This window comes from Podarcis erhardii, assembly GCF_964252035.2.
Source record: "Podarcis erhardii genome assembly, chromosome: 1".
Lineage (NCBI taxonomy): Eukaryota > Metazoa > Chordata > Lepidosauria > Squamata > Lacertidae > Podarcis > Podarcis erhardii.
In genome coordinates this window covers 107,475,811-107,490,868 of record NC_138497.1, presented here as the reverse complement: position 1 = coordinate 107,490,868, position 15,058 = coordinate 107,475,811, and the positions used below count along the sequence as shown (strand labels likewise).

The 15,058-nt window shown below is 45.4% G+C and overlaps 1 protein-coding gene across 1 annotated transcript in view; it reads right to left on the bottom strand.

The window, feature by feature from the left end:
- GALNT5 (polypeptide N-acetylgalactosaminyltransferase 5) overlaps positions 1-15,058 on the bottom strand; it is a 34,749-nt gene that overhangs the window by 9,214 nt on the left and 10,477 nt on the right. The window contains exons 2-9 of the mRNA XM_081871428.1: positions 13,165-13,331; positions 11,399-11,518; positions 8,841-8,976; positions 7,792-7,911; positions 6,829-6,946; positions 5,656-5,979; positions 2,704-2,784; positions 1,025-1,186 (exon numbers count right to left, since the gene is read on the bottom strand). Of these exons, the coding sequence (XP_081727554.1) occupies positions 1,025-1,186; positions 2,704-2,784; positions 5,656-5,979; positions 6,829-6,946; positions 7,792-7,911; positions 8,841-8,976; positions 11,399-11,518; positions 13,165-13,331 (1,228 nt within the window). The remainder of the gene's footprint in view (positions 1-1,024; positions 1,187-2,703; positions 2,785-5,655; positions 5,980-6,828; positions 6,947-7,791; positions 7,912-8,840; positions 8,977-11,398; positions 11,519-13,164; positions 13,332-15,058) is intronic.

Here is a 15,058-nt window from a genome sequence, read left to right as displayed (position 1 = left end):
AGAGTGCACAGAGACGCTGTTTAATTTCCCGCCGCAGTGGTACCTATTTATCTACTTGCACTGGCGTGCTTTTAGGTTGGCAGGAGCTGGGACAGAGGAACAGGAGCTCACCCCGTTGTGGGGATTCGAACCGCCAACCTTCTGATCAGCAAGTCCAAGAGGCTCAGTGGTTTAGGCCACAGCGCCACAAGCGACATTGATTCGTTTCTACGGCCTGGAAGTATGTAAGCTTGCTACATCCTGTGTGGTTGCATGATTAGAGCACAGGTGAGCAACCTGAAGGCCATATGCAGTCCTCAGCTTAATTTCATGTAGGTGGGGGGAGCCCAGAGGGGAAATTGCGGGGGGGGGGGGGGGGAGAGCTGAATGGAGTGATCAAAGGAGAGGAGGAAAGCCTTCTGCAAGTGGCAAATCTGGACAACTGACAAAAGCAATCTACACCCCTGCCTGTACCAGGCTACTAGGTGTGGAGGAAGGAGAGAATTGGTGTAAAAAGAGGGTGGGGGGAAAGGGCGTGTCCTGTCCACTTTTGGCTTCCGTCTTTCCCACTGCCGCAATGTGCCACAGTTGATCGACTCTGGTGGGCTGTGGCCCTTGGCAGCCAAAAGGTCTGTCACCCCTGGCTTAAGTATGTTGGGCTAAGGACCAGAGAAACCCATGTTCAGCTAGAACGTTCACTCACTGCAGCCATCATCTTTCAGCCTAACCTACCTCACAGGGCTGTTGTGAGGAGAGAATGGGTTGATAAAACGGAACTATGTGCACCACCCCGAACCCCTTGGAGGAAGGGCAGGATAAACATATGGAAATAACTGAAAAATGCCCTTCGATTCATCAAATATAGCTAAAAGTTAACGCCTGCACAAACCCTTTCTTTACTTGAATGACTAATGCCTCTCACATGCCCCCATACAAATGGAAATGAGAGAAAAGGCTCCCTTTGTTTTGCACCGGTTCCAGTTTGGCCACAGCGAAGGGGGCTGGGAGGGAGGGAGGAGGAGCCCTTTGCAAATGCTGCACTTACGAGTTCTGGATGAAAAGCCACCAGTGATTTATGCAACCATTTCAGGCTATTGTTTCGTTTATCGCAAGGGTGCAGGCCCAGTGTCCCTTCCGCATCAGTCACTGCTACACAGGAGTCTCCGTGCTGGATCAATCTCAGCCAAGTATAGTTGAACTTCTGGTTCTGCGCATGGGAAAGAATCAGCAGCAGGCTAAATTTCGGTGGTTGGTTATCACACTCAATTTCAACCCTGCTTTCAGGTGCCGCTCGGAAGACATTTTTATGCCAACAGGCCTACACAACAGGCGTCCAATATCTGCACTTCCCAGAAACAGTTGAAGACCCTTTTTGTTCAAACAGGCATTTTCAGCTGGATAAATGGGTGTCCACTTGTTAGGACTTTAAACTTATTTTAAATGTATTTGGGTTTTTGTGTGTGTTTTAAACTGTTTTAAACTATTTTACATGTAGATCACCCAGTTTGGAAGGCGATTTATAAATAAATTTTAGTAATTGTAATATGCAGCTCCTTAAAATTTTATTCAGTAGCCAGTCATTTTAATGATTGTTCTGTACTGCTTTTATTTTACATGGGCTTTTTTTTACATTGCTGTACACCTCCCTGATGTTTTGTGAGAGGCTGGTATACAAGTAAAAAATAAATGACTAAAATGGGCCTTTCCAGTATGCAGCTGAATCCCTCAGTATGCAAAATGCAGGCAATCTAAAGCAGCTTTCGAAATTCGCCATACGCCAGGTGCATTTTGCATCTGGCTACTGGCCACTTGAAACCAAGTGAAGATGCCTGGGGACCAGGATGGGGCCTGATGTCTCCGCCATCTGGAGCTACATGCCTGGGGATCCTTGGATCTGAATGGTTTTCACACACTTGGAACACATCCTGCAGAATCCTATCCATTATATTTTATATGCACAGTCAGAATGACTTCCAGGAACCAAAAAGTCATATTGAAAAACAGGACTTGCCCAAAAATGGCAACTAGGCGTTCCGTTTTGGTGATGGTAACCCTGGTTTATGGAGTTATTTTGCTGCGTGGATTTTACATCTTCTAACACTGACCTAAAGGCAACCTGTGAAATGGGTAGAGCTGCTGAGACGCTTTTCTACGATCCTGGGATAAACATTAGACTGCGGTTTCAACTAATTTTAATACTGCAGTTTGATATTGTTGTTACCTGTATTTATGGGTGAAGGGTAGGCATGAAAGCCTGCCTTTGGTTCGGTGGGTGAAAAACGCGTCTCACCCATGGCACTTCGCAATGGTTTGAACGGGAAAAGGAACTGGATTGTATGGAACAAGCCATTAGTGCAAGAAGTAGTAACCAACCCCATGAAAATATTACATATCTTTTATGCTTCCTGGAAGCTGCAGGAAATGGAGCGGGGATAATCTGGCTTCCAGAGGCCACTTATGTGCCACTCGCCAGTGCCACTGGTTTGTGACTTCACTGGAGACTGGGCTACAGATTCCACTCCATCATCTGTGCCTTCCGGTAACTATAAAAGGGCCTTATTGCATCTCCCGATAGTGAGGGAAGCCTAGCTGTGAGCCCAGCAGGAAGACTGTGCCCAGTATTAGCCTCCCAAGTTGAAATTTCAAAAAGGGCATTAAAGAAAAGCAACCATATTGGGCCTCCAATATGAAAAAATGCAACAGGAAGGGAATAAACAGTCTTACCTTGTTATTAACGTCACATGTTTCAAAGGCCAGGCTAGACGTATTCACAGTGATGCATTTAGCCAGTGCTATGTTAATGATCTAAAATAAAACAAGCAAATTGAAGCAAAAGGTTAGAAATGTGATGTCAAAGTGGGCGTAAAGACCATGAAGGAATGCAGCATTTTTTTTTATAACCCCCCCCCCCAATTCAATATCTAGAGGTGGGCAATAGCCACTAGAGCTCCTCTACCCCATTTCTGACATTTGATGGGTATTTCGTAAGTTGAAACATGGTCATTGAAGGTGATCAATCAGATTGGGCTCACTTTTAATTAGTTGGCCTGAGCATCTGAGGCTATTTTGACAGGTGTGTGACAGCTAACAGGGAAAGAAAAAGAAATGGCCTTCTCTTTTAACAACTTGGCAGCGCTTGTTTATTAAATTGTTAGCTGTCTTTGTTATCTCATTAAAAAGTTTAGGTGGCATGCAAATTGTTTCTAATCAGTTTCAAATTCTTGTGTTTCTGGACAGCCCTAAAATCAACCCTTTTTTTTGTTTTGGAAGTATGAAAACTTTCATTCTACTGATTCAAATGCTGTAATTCAGGTTTGTTTTCAGGCTGGAGGGAGCAACGATGACTTATCTCTATTTGCTGCAGCCCCCTATCAGCAAACCTAAGCCAGGGACAGGTAAAAAGAGCAATTCTCCACAGCTGACCTTATGCAGTCAATTGGGTTGCCCAACCCATCGTAATAGCAATCTTCCATCTTGAGATTACCTTGCCTAAGCAAGACTAATTTGGAGTTTTAAACAAAAATCTTCTGGGTTAATGATGTGCACTGTAATTTGTTAATGCAAAGGTCAACAAAATAAATATAAATAAGTGGCTAAGCCCTCCTGCTGTCACCAGATCTCAGTTTGTTAATGGATTTGGGGGATGAGTGACTGATTGCATTTTGCAATTTTTATGGCCGTGTACTAAGTGGCCTATCAAGGATCTCTTTCCAACTCTCTCATCACAACACCTTCTCTCGCCCAGGGTCAGGGATGGGGAACCTGAAGCCTTCCAGATATTTGCTGGACTACAGCTCCCAGTATCCCCGACCACGGGTCATGAAGCCTAGGGGTTGGAGTGCAGCAACATCTGGGAGCCCACAGGTTCCCAATTTCTCCCCATGATGGCACAGAGCACGGCACTCTCTCACTTTCTCTGTACACCTATTGGCCTTGTAGAAACAAGGAAAGGTCAGAGTTCTTGTGATGGCCAGGCACAGAAAAGCTCCTGCAACATCACAGGTGTATGTCTGCTGTCATGGAATGAAAGGAGGGGACACGACAGGGGCAGAAGAAACACTGTGCAAAGCAGGAGTGGGGAATCTGTGACCCCAATAAAACTACAACTCCCATCAGCACCAGCAATGCAATTTTCATGCCCTCTCTCCTAATTACAGCTTATAAATTAGCATTGAAATTGGATGGTGGGCATGGAAAGTTCATCAGGATGCCATATCACTGCTTTACGGAAGAAAATTTTGGGTTTGGGATAAGGTACCAAAATGCCAATTTTATTCCAGAAACTGGAGGAAAATGGGATTCTACTGCACTCTAGTGGCTGCAAGCAAGAAGTCTGAGATCTGAGAGGAAGTTGAGCCTCGGTGATTTGAGTTAGGAATGTAAGAAGAAGAAGAAAAACAAACCAAACTAAGATCTTTTAAGCACCAATACTCTAGGGCAAATATCTAAAATATCAACAACTCTTCTTTAGCTGCTAATCGTTACTGCAGGGGCTACCGACACTAGGCTGCTCCCGACATCTTCCCTTGGCTTCACCCAAAGCTCCTCCTCCCTGACAGATTCCAGTGCTCTAAATGGGCACAGCTACCTCAGCTACAACAGCTGAATAGAACCTTCATCTTCAGAGGTCTCTGAAAAACTAGGTGCTGGGGACAAACAGCAGGATCCAATACCCTGCTCAAAAGCTTCTCAGAAGCATTTGGGTGGTCACTAGCGAATGCAGAATTCTGGACCAGATGCCTTAGCTCAGTTGGTTAGTGCGTAGTGCTGAGAACGCCATGGTTGCAGGTTCAATCCCCGCATGGGGCAGCTGCGTATTCCTGCAATGCAGGGAGTTGAACTAGATGATCCTCAGGATCCCTTCCAACACTACAATTCTAAGATAAGTGAGTAGCTTCAGCTCACAAACCAAGCCCAAGGCAAAGAGGTGGGGTCTGGGCCCCAAGGTAAAAGGTACCCCTGCTCGTACGGGCCAGTCGTGTCCGACTCTAGGGTTGTGCGCCCATCTCACCTAAGAGGCTGGGGGCAGCGCTGTCCGGAGACACTTCCGGGTCATATGGCCAGCATGACGAAGCTGCTCTGGCGAGCCAGCACCAGCGCAGCACACGGAAACACTATTTACCTTCCCGCTAGGTAAGCGGTACCTATTTATCTACTTGCACTTAAGAGTGCTTTCGAACTGCTAGGTGGGCAGGAGCTGGGACCGAAAGACGGGAGCTCACCCCGCCGTGGGGATTCGAACTGCCGACCATGCGATCGGCAAACCCTAGGCACTGAGGTTTTACCCACAGCGCCACCCGCGTCCCTCTGGGCCCCAAACATCAACCCATTTAATATATTGCAACACATGCAAAATCCACCAGGATCTTTTTCCCCACATTAATTTCCCACTCATTCTTTGGACATGAGTTCATCTCCTTAGATCCTCTGATCCTCCAGATGTTGTTCGATTCCATCTCTCACCAGCTTTAGTCAACGTTGCCCATGGTCAGGGATGACGCAGCTGTAGTCCAACAACATCTGGAGGGCCAGATGTTCCTCAGATCTGGGCTACCAAACACTGGGCGAAATCCATCGCAGACAAATATCACACAAAAGACATAAAATTTTAAGACGATGATGTGTCAAGTTGACATTAGCCCAAGGGGCACATTGGAGTTGGGAAACTGAACATACCAGCCCACTAGCTTTCACAAGGGGGGCTTCTAAATCAGGGTAGATGTTCTCCAGGTACCATTTGAAGCTTTTGCACTGAAGCCGTTTCCTCAGTTCTCTCTGCTGAGTCAAATCCCCAACGTCCAGGTTCTTTTGGATGAGGTGATAACCATGTCCATAGAAGAGATCTTTGTATTCATCCAGCCAAACCTCTGCAACTCGGGCCAAATTCCGCTCCACCGTGGTAAGGCGGTCTTTAGGGAAGGAGTAGGGGTTGTCATTCCTGAAAATGTGGCCCACTCTGGAACACGGGGTGATTTCTATTTCCCCTCCACACATCCAAACCTGGTGAAAAAGAGGTAGGATAACACTTCATGAGGCAGCTACTGGCCAATGGATTCTGTCGTGTAATATGCCTTCGGCTGCATCCGGATAGGGAAGGTTTAGAACAACTTGCTGTTGATAATTATGTAAGGGGATTCCATAGCACACCAGCTCAGTTCAGACAGCATGCCTAACCATAGTTTACAGTAAATGTGGCTTAAGATCCCAAACCACAGTTGGAGCTTCTGTATGTACAGGCAACCTGTGGTCTGTTTTTGTTTTATATCTGCTCAGCACTACAGTCTCCAGTTGCAATGGCCTTCAGAGGCACAACAATGGCTGTTAACAATGGTTTGTCAATTCAGACGTCACACCAATGAGAGATAGCACAAATCATGGCTTGCAAATCCATTTCCCATTCTAATTTGCCACTGGATCACAACCCATGATCTATCAGTTCACACAAAACATTAACCATGTTGAATGTTCCTTAACCATGGTTTCATATGTGGTATCTGACATGAGCCATTGTATTATTTAGTGCTTTTTGTCTAGGATTTTATTTTAATCTATTGCATGAAAGCTATATTTTGTTAAAGGTGCATACATCTTACAAAGCACCCTCAAGTTTAAAATGTGATTGCTGGGGGGACGTGACGGAATAATATGTAAATATAACAGATACAATATACTGCTTGCCCTGATGCAGTCATTTTTGACCATTTATTTCTACTAAGGAGCATCTGAAACCACTATATATGCTGGACTGCTGCTGTAATATGACCATTAATGTGATTATAATGTAATGCAAATCAACTGGGGTGGGGGGAACAGTTTACTCCAGTTACAGTTACAGTTAATGCAACATACCTTGAATGAGATCTCCATGTTTTCACCTCCCCAAACATCAAGGCCAGGATCATATGTCCCAAGTTCAAAAAAGTACTTCTTATCAATAGAAAATAACCCACCTGCCATCACAGGACACCTAGTAATTGAAGTATAATTTAGGATTATACATTGTGCTTTAAAAGAAAATACAGATTTTGCTATTAAAGGGCACCTACCACATGAATTTTAACAATGCTCCATGTGCTTACATCAGAGTTCCCTTTATGACTTCCAGGATGAATTAGATCTGCTCGCCCCCACCCACAAAAACTTAGCAGCAGGCTCTGCCACTGTTTATAAACTCTAAAATATAATCTTGTTATATGATGGAAGTCTTGAATATGGTGTAGATGGCTTGCCTTGCAAATGCAGAGTTTGGGTGCAATTGCATCTAGCCAAACATAGCATTAGGTTCCTTGCACAGGTGGTAGTTTTAACATGTTTATAAACTGACATCTCCCTATTTGTATGATGCATACTTTAAATAAATCAGGGGTAGCCAATGTGGGGCTCTCCAGATGTTGATGGACTATGACTCCTATCATCCCTGAACACCCTGGCTATGCTGGAGAGTTGCAGTTCAACAACATCTGGAGGTACCACGTTGGCCTTCCTGCTTTCCTATTCCAGGAAATTGTGGCTGAACTAAAGCTTCAAGCATCCCTGACCGTGTTGGCTATGGGCTGATGGGAGTTGGAACTCCAACAACTCTGGTCTAGAGGCCCAGTGTTTACCCAACCTTGTTCTTTGTATGGGATCCTCATAGCTGAACTCGCTGTGTTTTAATGATGCTAGTTTGCACTCAGGAAAGAGTAGGGTTGCACACCCAACAAATGTTACCTATGTTTTGTAAACCTGAGTAATATACGCCTTTCTCCCAACTTGTGGGTTTAGAGCTTAAGGAGCAATTCTGTCAACAAAAGCGTAACAGCATAAACTTACCTAATTATATCGGTGTCCTTAATCCCATTTTTCAAGATGACATCTGGAGGAATGGGCTTCCATCCAAAATTCATTGGCCATGTAAAAACACCACGCTGAAAGCTGTCCACGGTCATGTAGCTAAGGAATGGAAGTCACAACAGGAATTAACTTCAGAAACAAAAGCTGTGTCTGAAAAGGGTAACTGTAACTTGAATGATATACTTTTAAAGGGGAGGAGCTGTTAATGGATCCCATGGGTAACATTAAAACACATACTCTCACAAAATTATGAGCTTTTTAAACATGCGGTGAAATGTATAACATCCTTTAAAAATAGTTTTTTAATTCTTGGTGTAACATCTTTTCCTGTTTGCAATTTATTTTTGAAACTGTCACAACCAGAAGATGCTTAAGAAGATAAAAGGTAGAAAGGATTGGTTCCAAAACGTAGAAGGGGAACCTGTGGTCTTCCTGATGTTGTTGGACTGGCACTGGCCATGTTGGCTAAGGGTGATGGGAACTGGAATCTAACAACATCTGTAAGGCTACAGGTTCCCCATCCCTGCCAAGAAAAATGATCCATGTGATCCATTAATAGTCCACATGGATCATTAATAGACTATGAAGAATTGGACAGGAAGGATTCGAAACCTCCAGGATCAGAGATTCTCAGAGGACTGGAGTAAATATATGAATTATGTGAAAAGCAATTGTAATCCACAGATCACGCTAGTAGGATTGCAAGAAGTTTTGTAAGGAGGATATGCAAAATATTGCAGAGAAAACTATGATAAGAATTATTAGTATTAAATGTAATACTGAAAATCATGAAATGCAGATTACGTGAGAAAGACTGGAAAATCTTCAGATGCAGTTGATGGAAGTCCAAAACATTGTATAAGATAAGAAAGTATGTTATATGATTTTTGGAAATTATTTGTAAAAATCAATAAAAATATTTAGAAAAAAGAAAAAAGAAAGAAAAATGATCCATGTGAATAAGTATTTTCCCCTGTGCATGGATTACCAAGGCGGGACCAGAACAAATACGGAGGCATCAAAATTACCTCATATCTTTGTCACTGATGACTTCAATAACAGGACAGGCAACTTTCTTTCTATTCAAATGGATTCTGTCCAGGAGGGGCTCCAGCCATCCTACGTTGCATTCCACATGAGAATCTAAGAATGTCAGTACGTCACCTAGAGAAGAAAATAAAAAGGAGCTAATTCCATTGCAGAAGGTGAAATGGAACAACTCTGGAAAGTTCTCACTCCAGGGATAGGGAACCTGCAGCCTTCCAACTCCCATAAGCCCCAGGTACCCTAAGTCAGTGTTTCCCAACCGGTGTTCCGTGGCACACTAGTGTGCCGCGAGACGTTGCCTGGTGTGCCGCGGGAAAAATTAAAAAATTCAAAAGATATCCGGAGAGGCGGCCTTCGGGCGAGTTTTAATTTTAATTTTCCTTCTCCCACTTAATGCCCCACGCTCGCCCGAGCAGCTTGCAGTCCTCGGTAACCACGGCGACCCGAGGGAGGGGAGGGAACAGGGAAGTCGAGGGCGGCGGCGAGCCGCAATGACGTCAGTGGGCCGCGCCGCCTCGCCCTGGCACGGTGTGAGAGCCCCGGCTAGTGGCGCGAGCTTCGGAATAAGTGGGATCCGCGTGCGCGAGACCGAGATCGCGGGTAAGGAGCTCAGCCCTGGGCAGGAGGAAGCGGGGCCGCGCGTGCGGGCCACATCCCCACAGAGAGCGAGCCTCCCCCGGCCCACCACTCCGGGCAGGTCCACTCGCATGAGGGGGCGGCGATGGCGACGGCCGGCAGCTTGCCTGCAATGCCATCCCTCGAGCAGGCGAGGAGCCCGGAGGCTACCAGATGCGAGTCCTCTTTCCCACCCTGCTCGGGAGTCCAGAGCACTTGGTCGCATTCAGGATCTAGAGTGGGGAAGCGGGGCTTGTGTCTGGGCTGGACACATTGGGCTGCCTGTGCCGCTCGACCTGCGGGGAGAAATCAGGGTGGGAGTCACGACCGTGAGGCAGGGCTGCCAAGTGTGGCAGAAGAGGACACGGCCGTCGCACCTGTCCTTAGGTAGGAGCTTCTTCCGTGTCGACCTGCTGCCCTAAAGTCTTGGCTTTTTTCTTGGCTTTTTGGCGGTTGGCACAGAAGGAAGGCAAGGGGGAGGGGAAAAAATTGAAACTTACACTTTCGTGCGTCCCTCCCGGCGTGACGCTGCGCGCTGACGTCACGGGGCTGTAATGGTGGTGTGCCTCGAGATTTTTTTCATGAAACAAGTGTGCCTTTGCCCAAAAAAGGTTGGGAAACACTGCCCTAAGTGAATGGCTCGAAAATATGGGAATTGTAGGCCAGCACACTCTGAAAGCCCACAGGCTCCTCATCCATTGTACTTGATAGCCTCTTGTGAAAACATTGCTGGGTGTGTGTATGTGATAATAGTTTCTTGGTGTCCTACTGAAGAAAGAGATCTAGGGGAACATCCACACACAGCCAGCGAGGACAATGCCCAACTCACTGTTTCTCAGCTTAAGTAGGAGTGCTTCCACGCAGCAGTTTTTTGTGGACTTGGTGCTGCTCATGCACACAAGTTTTGTGTAGCATTGACATGATGTCACCCTCATCATAATGACATCCTACTCACCCTCCCATTTTATCTGGGTTCTCCCCTTTTCTACTTATCAGATCTTCACACAGAAACAGCAATGGGGAAATAACAGTCAACCCGTGCAGACAACAGGGAGCTAGATGGACCAATGATGTGACTCAGTATAACATAGATTAAAATGCTGCTATTCCACATCACCTGGAGAAACCTGTGTTTACATTGGGATGCACCCAGGACCCCCTTCTCCCAATGCACCTTGTTTTCCCTCAGTGAGATCTTCACATATCCCAGTTGTATTGTCTGTAGTGGTTTCATGACTCCTCATGGGCTAAGATCACCTGTGTGACTGATTCAGCAAGCACTGTCCTCATTTTCAGTTACTCTTCTTTGCCCCCTTCCCCCATGTCATCATCAGGGAACAATAATCTCTGTGATTTTAAAATGTTTTTACATTAACCTGTTCATGACCTGATTTCCAGTTGATACCAGAAAGGGGGAATGCTGAAAGCACCAAATAAAGATTTTTTTTTTTTTTTAAATGAATGTTCTCACAGTTAAAGAGGTTTTCAGGAAATGTTTTTAAAACTTATTTCAACTCACTATTTTTTTTTGGGGGGGGGGGAGCCGAAAGGAAGAGAATATTTGGTGCCACCTTTGTAGTACTACTGAATCTACATGACTGGTGGTGGGAAATATCTGCCTTCTATTTTTCTGATTTTAGTGCACGTTTTAAAATTGTTTGGCGATCAGGCACAGTCCAGTGAAGGTTAAGTATGCCTACATCCCAATGAATTAAAGCTATATTCTTACGCACACTTTTCTGGGAGAGAGCCCCATTTAGCAGAATGGCACTTAACTTCTGATTGGACCCATTCAGTTTCACTGATGTCAGTGTAATGAGTCAAATTTCCACTGGATTGCTTCCAGTGACTTCTGTCTTTTTTTAAACAACAACAACAGCAAATAACAAACTGCACTTTGATGATAAAATGCAACTCTTCTTACCTTTGGCAATCTCTGCTCCCGCTAGTCTAGCTCGTATTAAACCATGCCTTTCCTTGAGATGAAGGATCCGGACTTTGGGAAACTGGGCCATGTACTGGTCTAGTTTGTCCTTGAGGTATGCTAAAACAGAACAGAAGAGAAGCAAGGAAATGGACCACAGATTCGTGCCTATGAGCAAGAAATAAAGAGGAACCAACCAGCCCTCAGCCACTGCCACTTGTTCAGACTGTTGGAGGAGAGACACTGGAAAACAAACATTGGTTCCCTTCTTCTGACAGCCATGACAGGGGCGGTGGACCCCCTTTCCCTGGCTCCCCACCCAACACTCACTTGCTGCCATGTTACCTTCATTACATATGAATTGTCGCCTCCCAAAAATACTTTGCTTTTTCAGCACTAATTGACACATTTCTTTCCTTTCAAAAATCCTCCCAAAGTTAACATCTCTTAAGCTGCATCCATAGTGCAACTACATAGCAGTTTCTCTCAAGCTGAGTGGAGAAGTGATAACTCACATAAGATTTCAACTGAACGTTACAAGAAACATTTTAACATCAAGAACAGTTTGACACCAGAACAATTATCAGAGGGGTGGGACTGGGGCTCCTCCTCACCGGAGGTCTTCCAAGAAGACTGGTCACCCATCTGCTGGGATGCTCTAGCTATGGATTCCTTGCATTGAGTAAGGGCATTGGATTGAGTGATGGACTTGCCATAAGGCCCCAGTAAGAGGTAGAATCAAATCTATGATCATCAGAAGAAACCACCCCACAGAACAGTGGGTCCCTGGTCTGTCCTCTTTTAGGCCAAATATACTTTCAGGATAAGGGACGTGGGTGGTGCTGTGGTCTAAACCTCAGAGCCTAGGGCTTGAAGATCAGAAGGTTGGCAGTTCAAATCCCCATGACGGGGTGAGCTCCCGTTGCTCGGTTCCTGCTCCTGCCAACCTAGCAGTTCAGAAGCATGTCAAATTGCAAGTAGATAAATAGGTACCGCTCCGGCAGGAAGGTAAACGGCGTTTCCGTGCGCTGCTCTGGTTTGCCAGAAGCGGCTTAGTCATGTACGCTGGCTCCCTCGGCCAATAAAGCGAGATGAGCGCCACAACCCCAGAGTCGTATGCAACTGGACCTAATGGTCAGGGGTCCTTACTTTCAGGATACTCGTACAGTCGTACCTTGGATCTCAAACACCTTGGCTCCTAAACAAATCAGCTCCCAGATGATTGAATCCTGGAAGTGAATGTTCTGGTTTTTAAACAATATTTTGGAAGCCGAACGTCCAACAGGGCTTCCGCGGCTTCTGATTGGCTGCAGGAACTTCCTGCAGCCAATCAGAAGCCGCACTTTGGTTTCCAAACATTTTGAAAGTTGAGTGGACTTTTGGAATGGATTCCGTTCAACTTCCAATGTACAACTGTATTCTAATTGCCTATATATATATGTCATCTATAGGAACCACACCAAACAAAACAAAACCAGTTTGAGCTCACAAGGAAATGTAAGGCAACAGAATTTCACTAGAATATCACAACAACCACTTGTATTAAGTTACATTTGTTTTATTGTTTTTATCTTGGTATTTAGTGATAGTTTCACACATATTTGTTTTTTCATTGGGTTTGTGTATTTTAGTCACGGTTTATATATAATTGGACTGGTTTGAGTTTTGTTTTGTTCTTTGGGATTTTTTTGAGCAAATTTTCTAAACAAACAAACAAACAAACAAACAAACAAACGGCCGAAACACACTGGGAAACACCAACCAACCTTTTGTGCTGAAGTCATCCACCAGAATAACCTCTTTAATAAACTGAGGAGGGGAGCGGTTGAGGACACTGTGAACGGAGCGCAAGAGAGTGGACCACACTTCATCAACAAAGCATATGATGATGCTGGTGGTGGGAAGGTTGTTGTGGACAAGAAGATCTCTACATCTGTAGCAAACAGAAACAGGCATAAATGGCACTGAAGCAGCGCACACACATGAGTAAAAGCACATGCAAAAAAGAATGGAGGGTTGGCGTTTCTAACAACTTGCCATAAAACATTTTACCTCAAGATTGCCTCACCCTTTATATACTCGGTCGATCACTGTGCTCAGCAGAAGGGGGTCTCTTGCAGACTCTGCCTTACCAGGAAGTCCATTCCATATGATATAGAAACAGGGCCTTTAGCGTGGTTGCACCTACCTTTTGGAATCCCCTCCTCTCATTCCATAATAGACAGCTGCTGTCTCTGCTGTCTTTTTGGAGCCTGCTGACTGCCTTCCTCTTTCAACAAAGCCTTTATCACAGCCTGCATCTGCACTGGAACTATTTCCCACTGTTTTTATGTATGGAAAATGTTTGTAATTGTTTTCTGCTTCTCTTATTTTACAGTTGGAACCGTTTTTTCGATTGTGTATGTTTTTTTGTTTGTTTGTTTGTTTCAACCTGCCCTGGCAACCCATGATAAAATCCAAATAAATGCTTGTGATGTTTTCAACCAAAAGGAACGAAAGGAACCAAGGCGCAAATTTCCATGTAGCACTATGATGCTGGTCAGCACCGACATCAGGGCTTGAGCAGGCAAGAGAGGAAGTGGTTGTACTTTCCTGTCAGGGCGAACATCAATAAAAATAGATTATGTTAATGAGTCTCCTTTCATCACTACCATCACCATTATCACCTAGACCAGTGGTACCCAATTAGCTACCGTATTTTTCGCTCTATAAGACGCACTTTTCCCCTCCTCAAAAGTAAGGGGAAATGTGTGTGCGTCTTATGGAGCGAATGCAGGCTGCGCAGCTTTTGCTGAAGCCAGGAGAGCAAGAGGGATCGGTGCGCACCGATCCCTCTTGCTCTCCTGGCTTCAGGGATAGCCGCCCGAAGCCTCCTGAGCGCAGCGGGAGCGCTCCCACTGTGCTTAGGAGGCTTCGCATTGCTTTCGCTGAAGCCAGGAGAGCAAGAGGGATCGGTGCGCACCGATCCCTCTTGCTCCGCTTCACTGGAGAGGCGCTGCACAGCTTTCCCTCTCTGCGCAGTGCCCCTTCAGCGAAGCGGGAGGAAAAATGAAAGGGGCTCCGCTTCTCCTGCCGCTTCGCTGAAGGGGCGCTGCGCAGAGAGGGAGTGAATTTTTTTTTCTTGTTCTCCTCCTCTAAAACTAGGTGCATCTTATGGCCGGGTGCGTCTTATAGAGTGAAAAATACAGTAAGTACTGCAGACCCCCTGTTTTTCAAAAGCCAAGCTATGTAGCCCCTAATGTTTGAAAAACTTGGTATCTCTGTAATAGCTCTTGTTATGTGAATGGTGTCAAGGACACCCTGTGTGGGTTATGCAGACCCCCCTGGGGTCCACCGGCCACCAATTCGGAACAACTGATTTAGTCTACAGCCTGCGTTGCTGCTAGTCAGCTTCTGTGTTTAAGAGAGCTCAGAACAAGCAGGGTGGCCAACCTAGTCTTAAAAAAACCAAGATACACAAATGATTTTTCCAGAGGAGTAACTTTTTTTTTTAATAGCTTGGCAAGTGCAGTGTGCTATAATGAACTGGAAGTCAGGAGAAGTGAAAGAGCAGATGTCCTGTGGATTTTGCAGTATATGGAAGCCAGCTGTGGAGGGCGGCGTGTGTGTGAATCCCGTGGTATAAGCTAACAAACAGAAAAAGCATCCAGTGGCTATTTA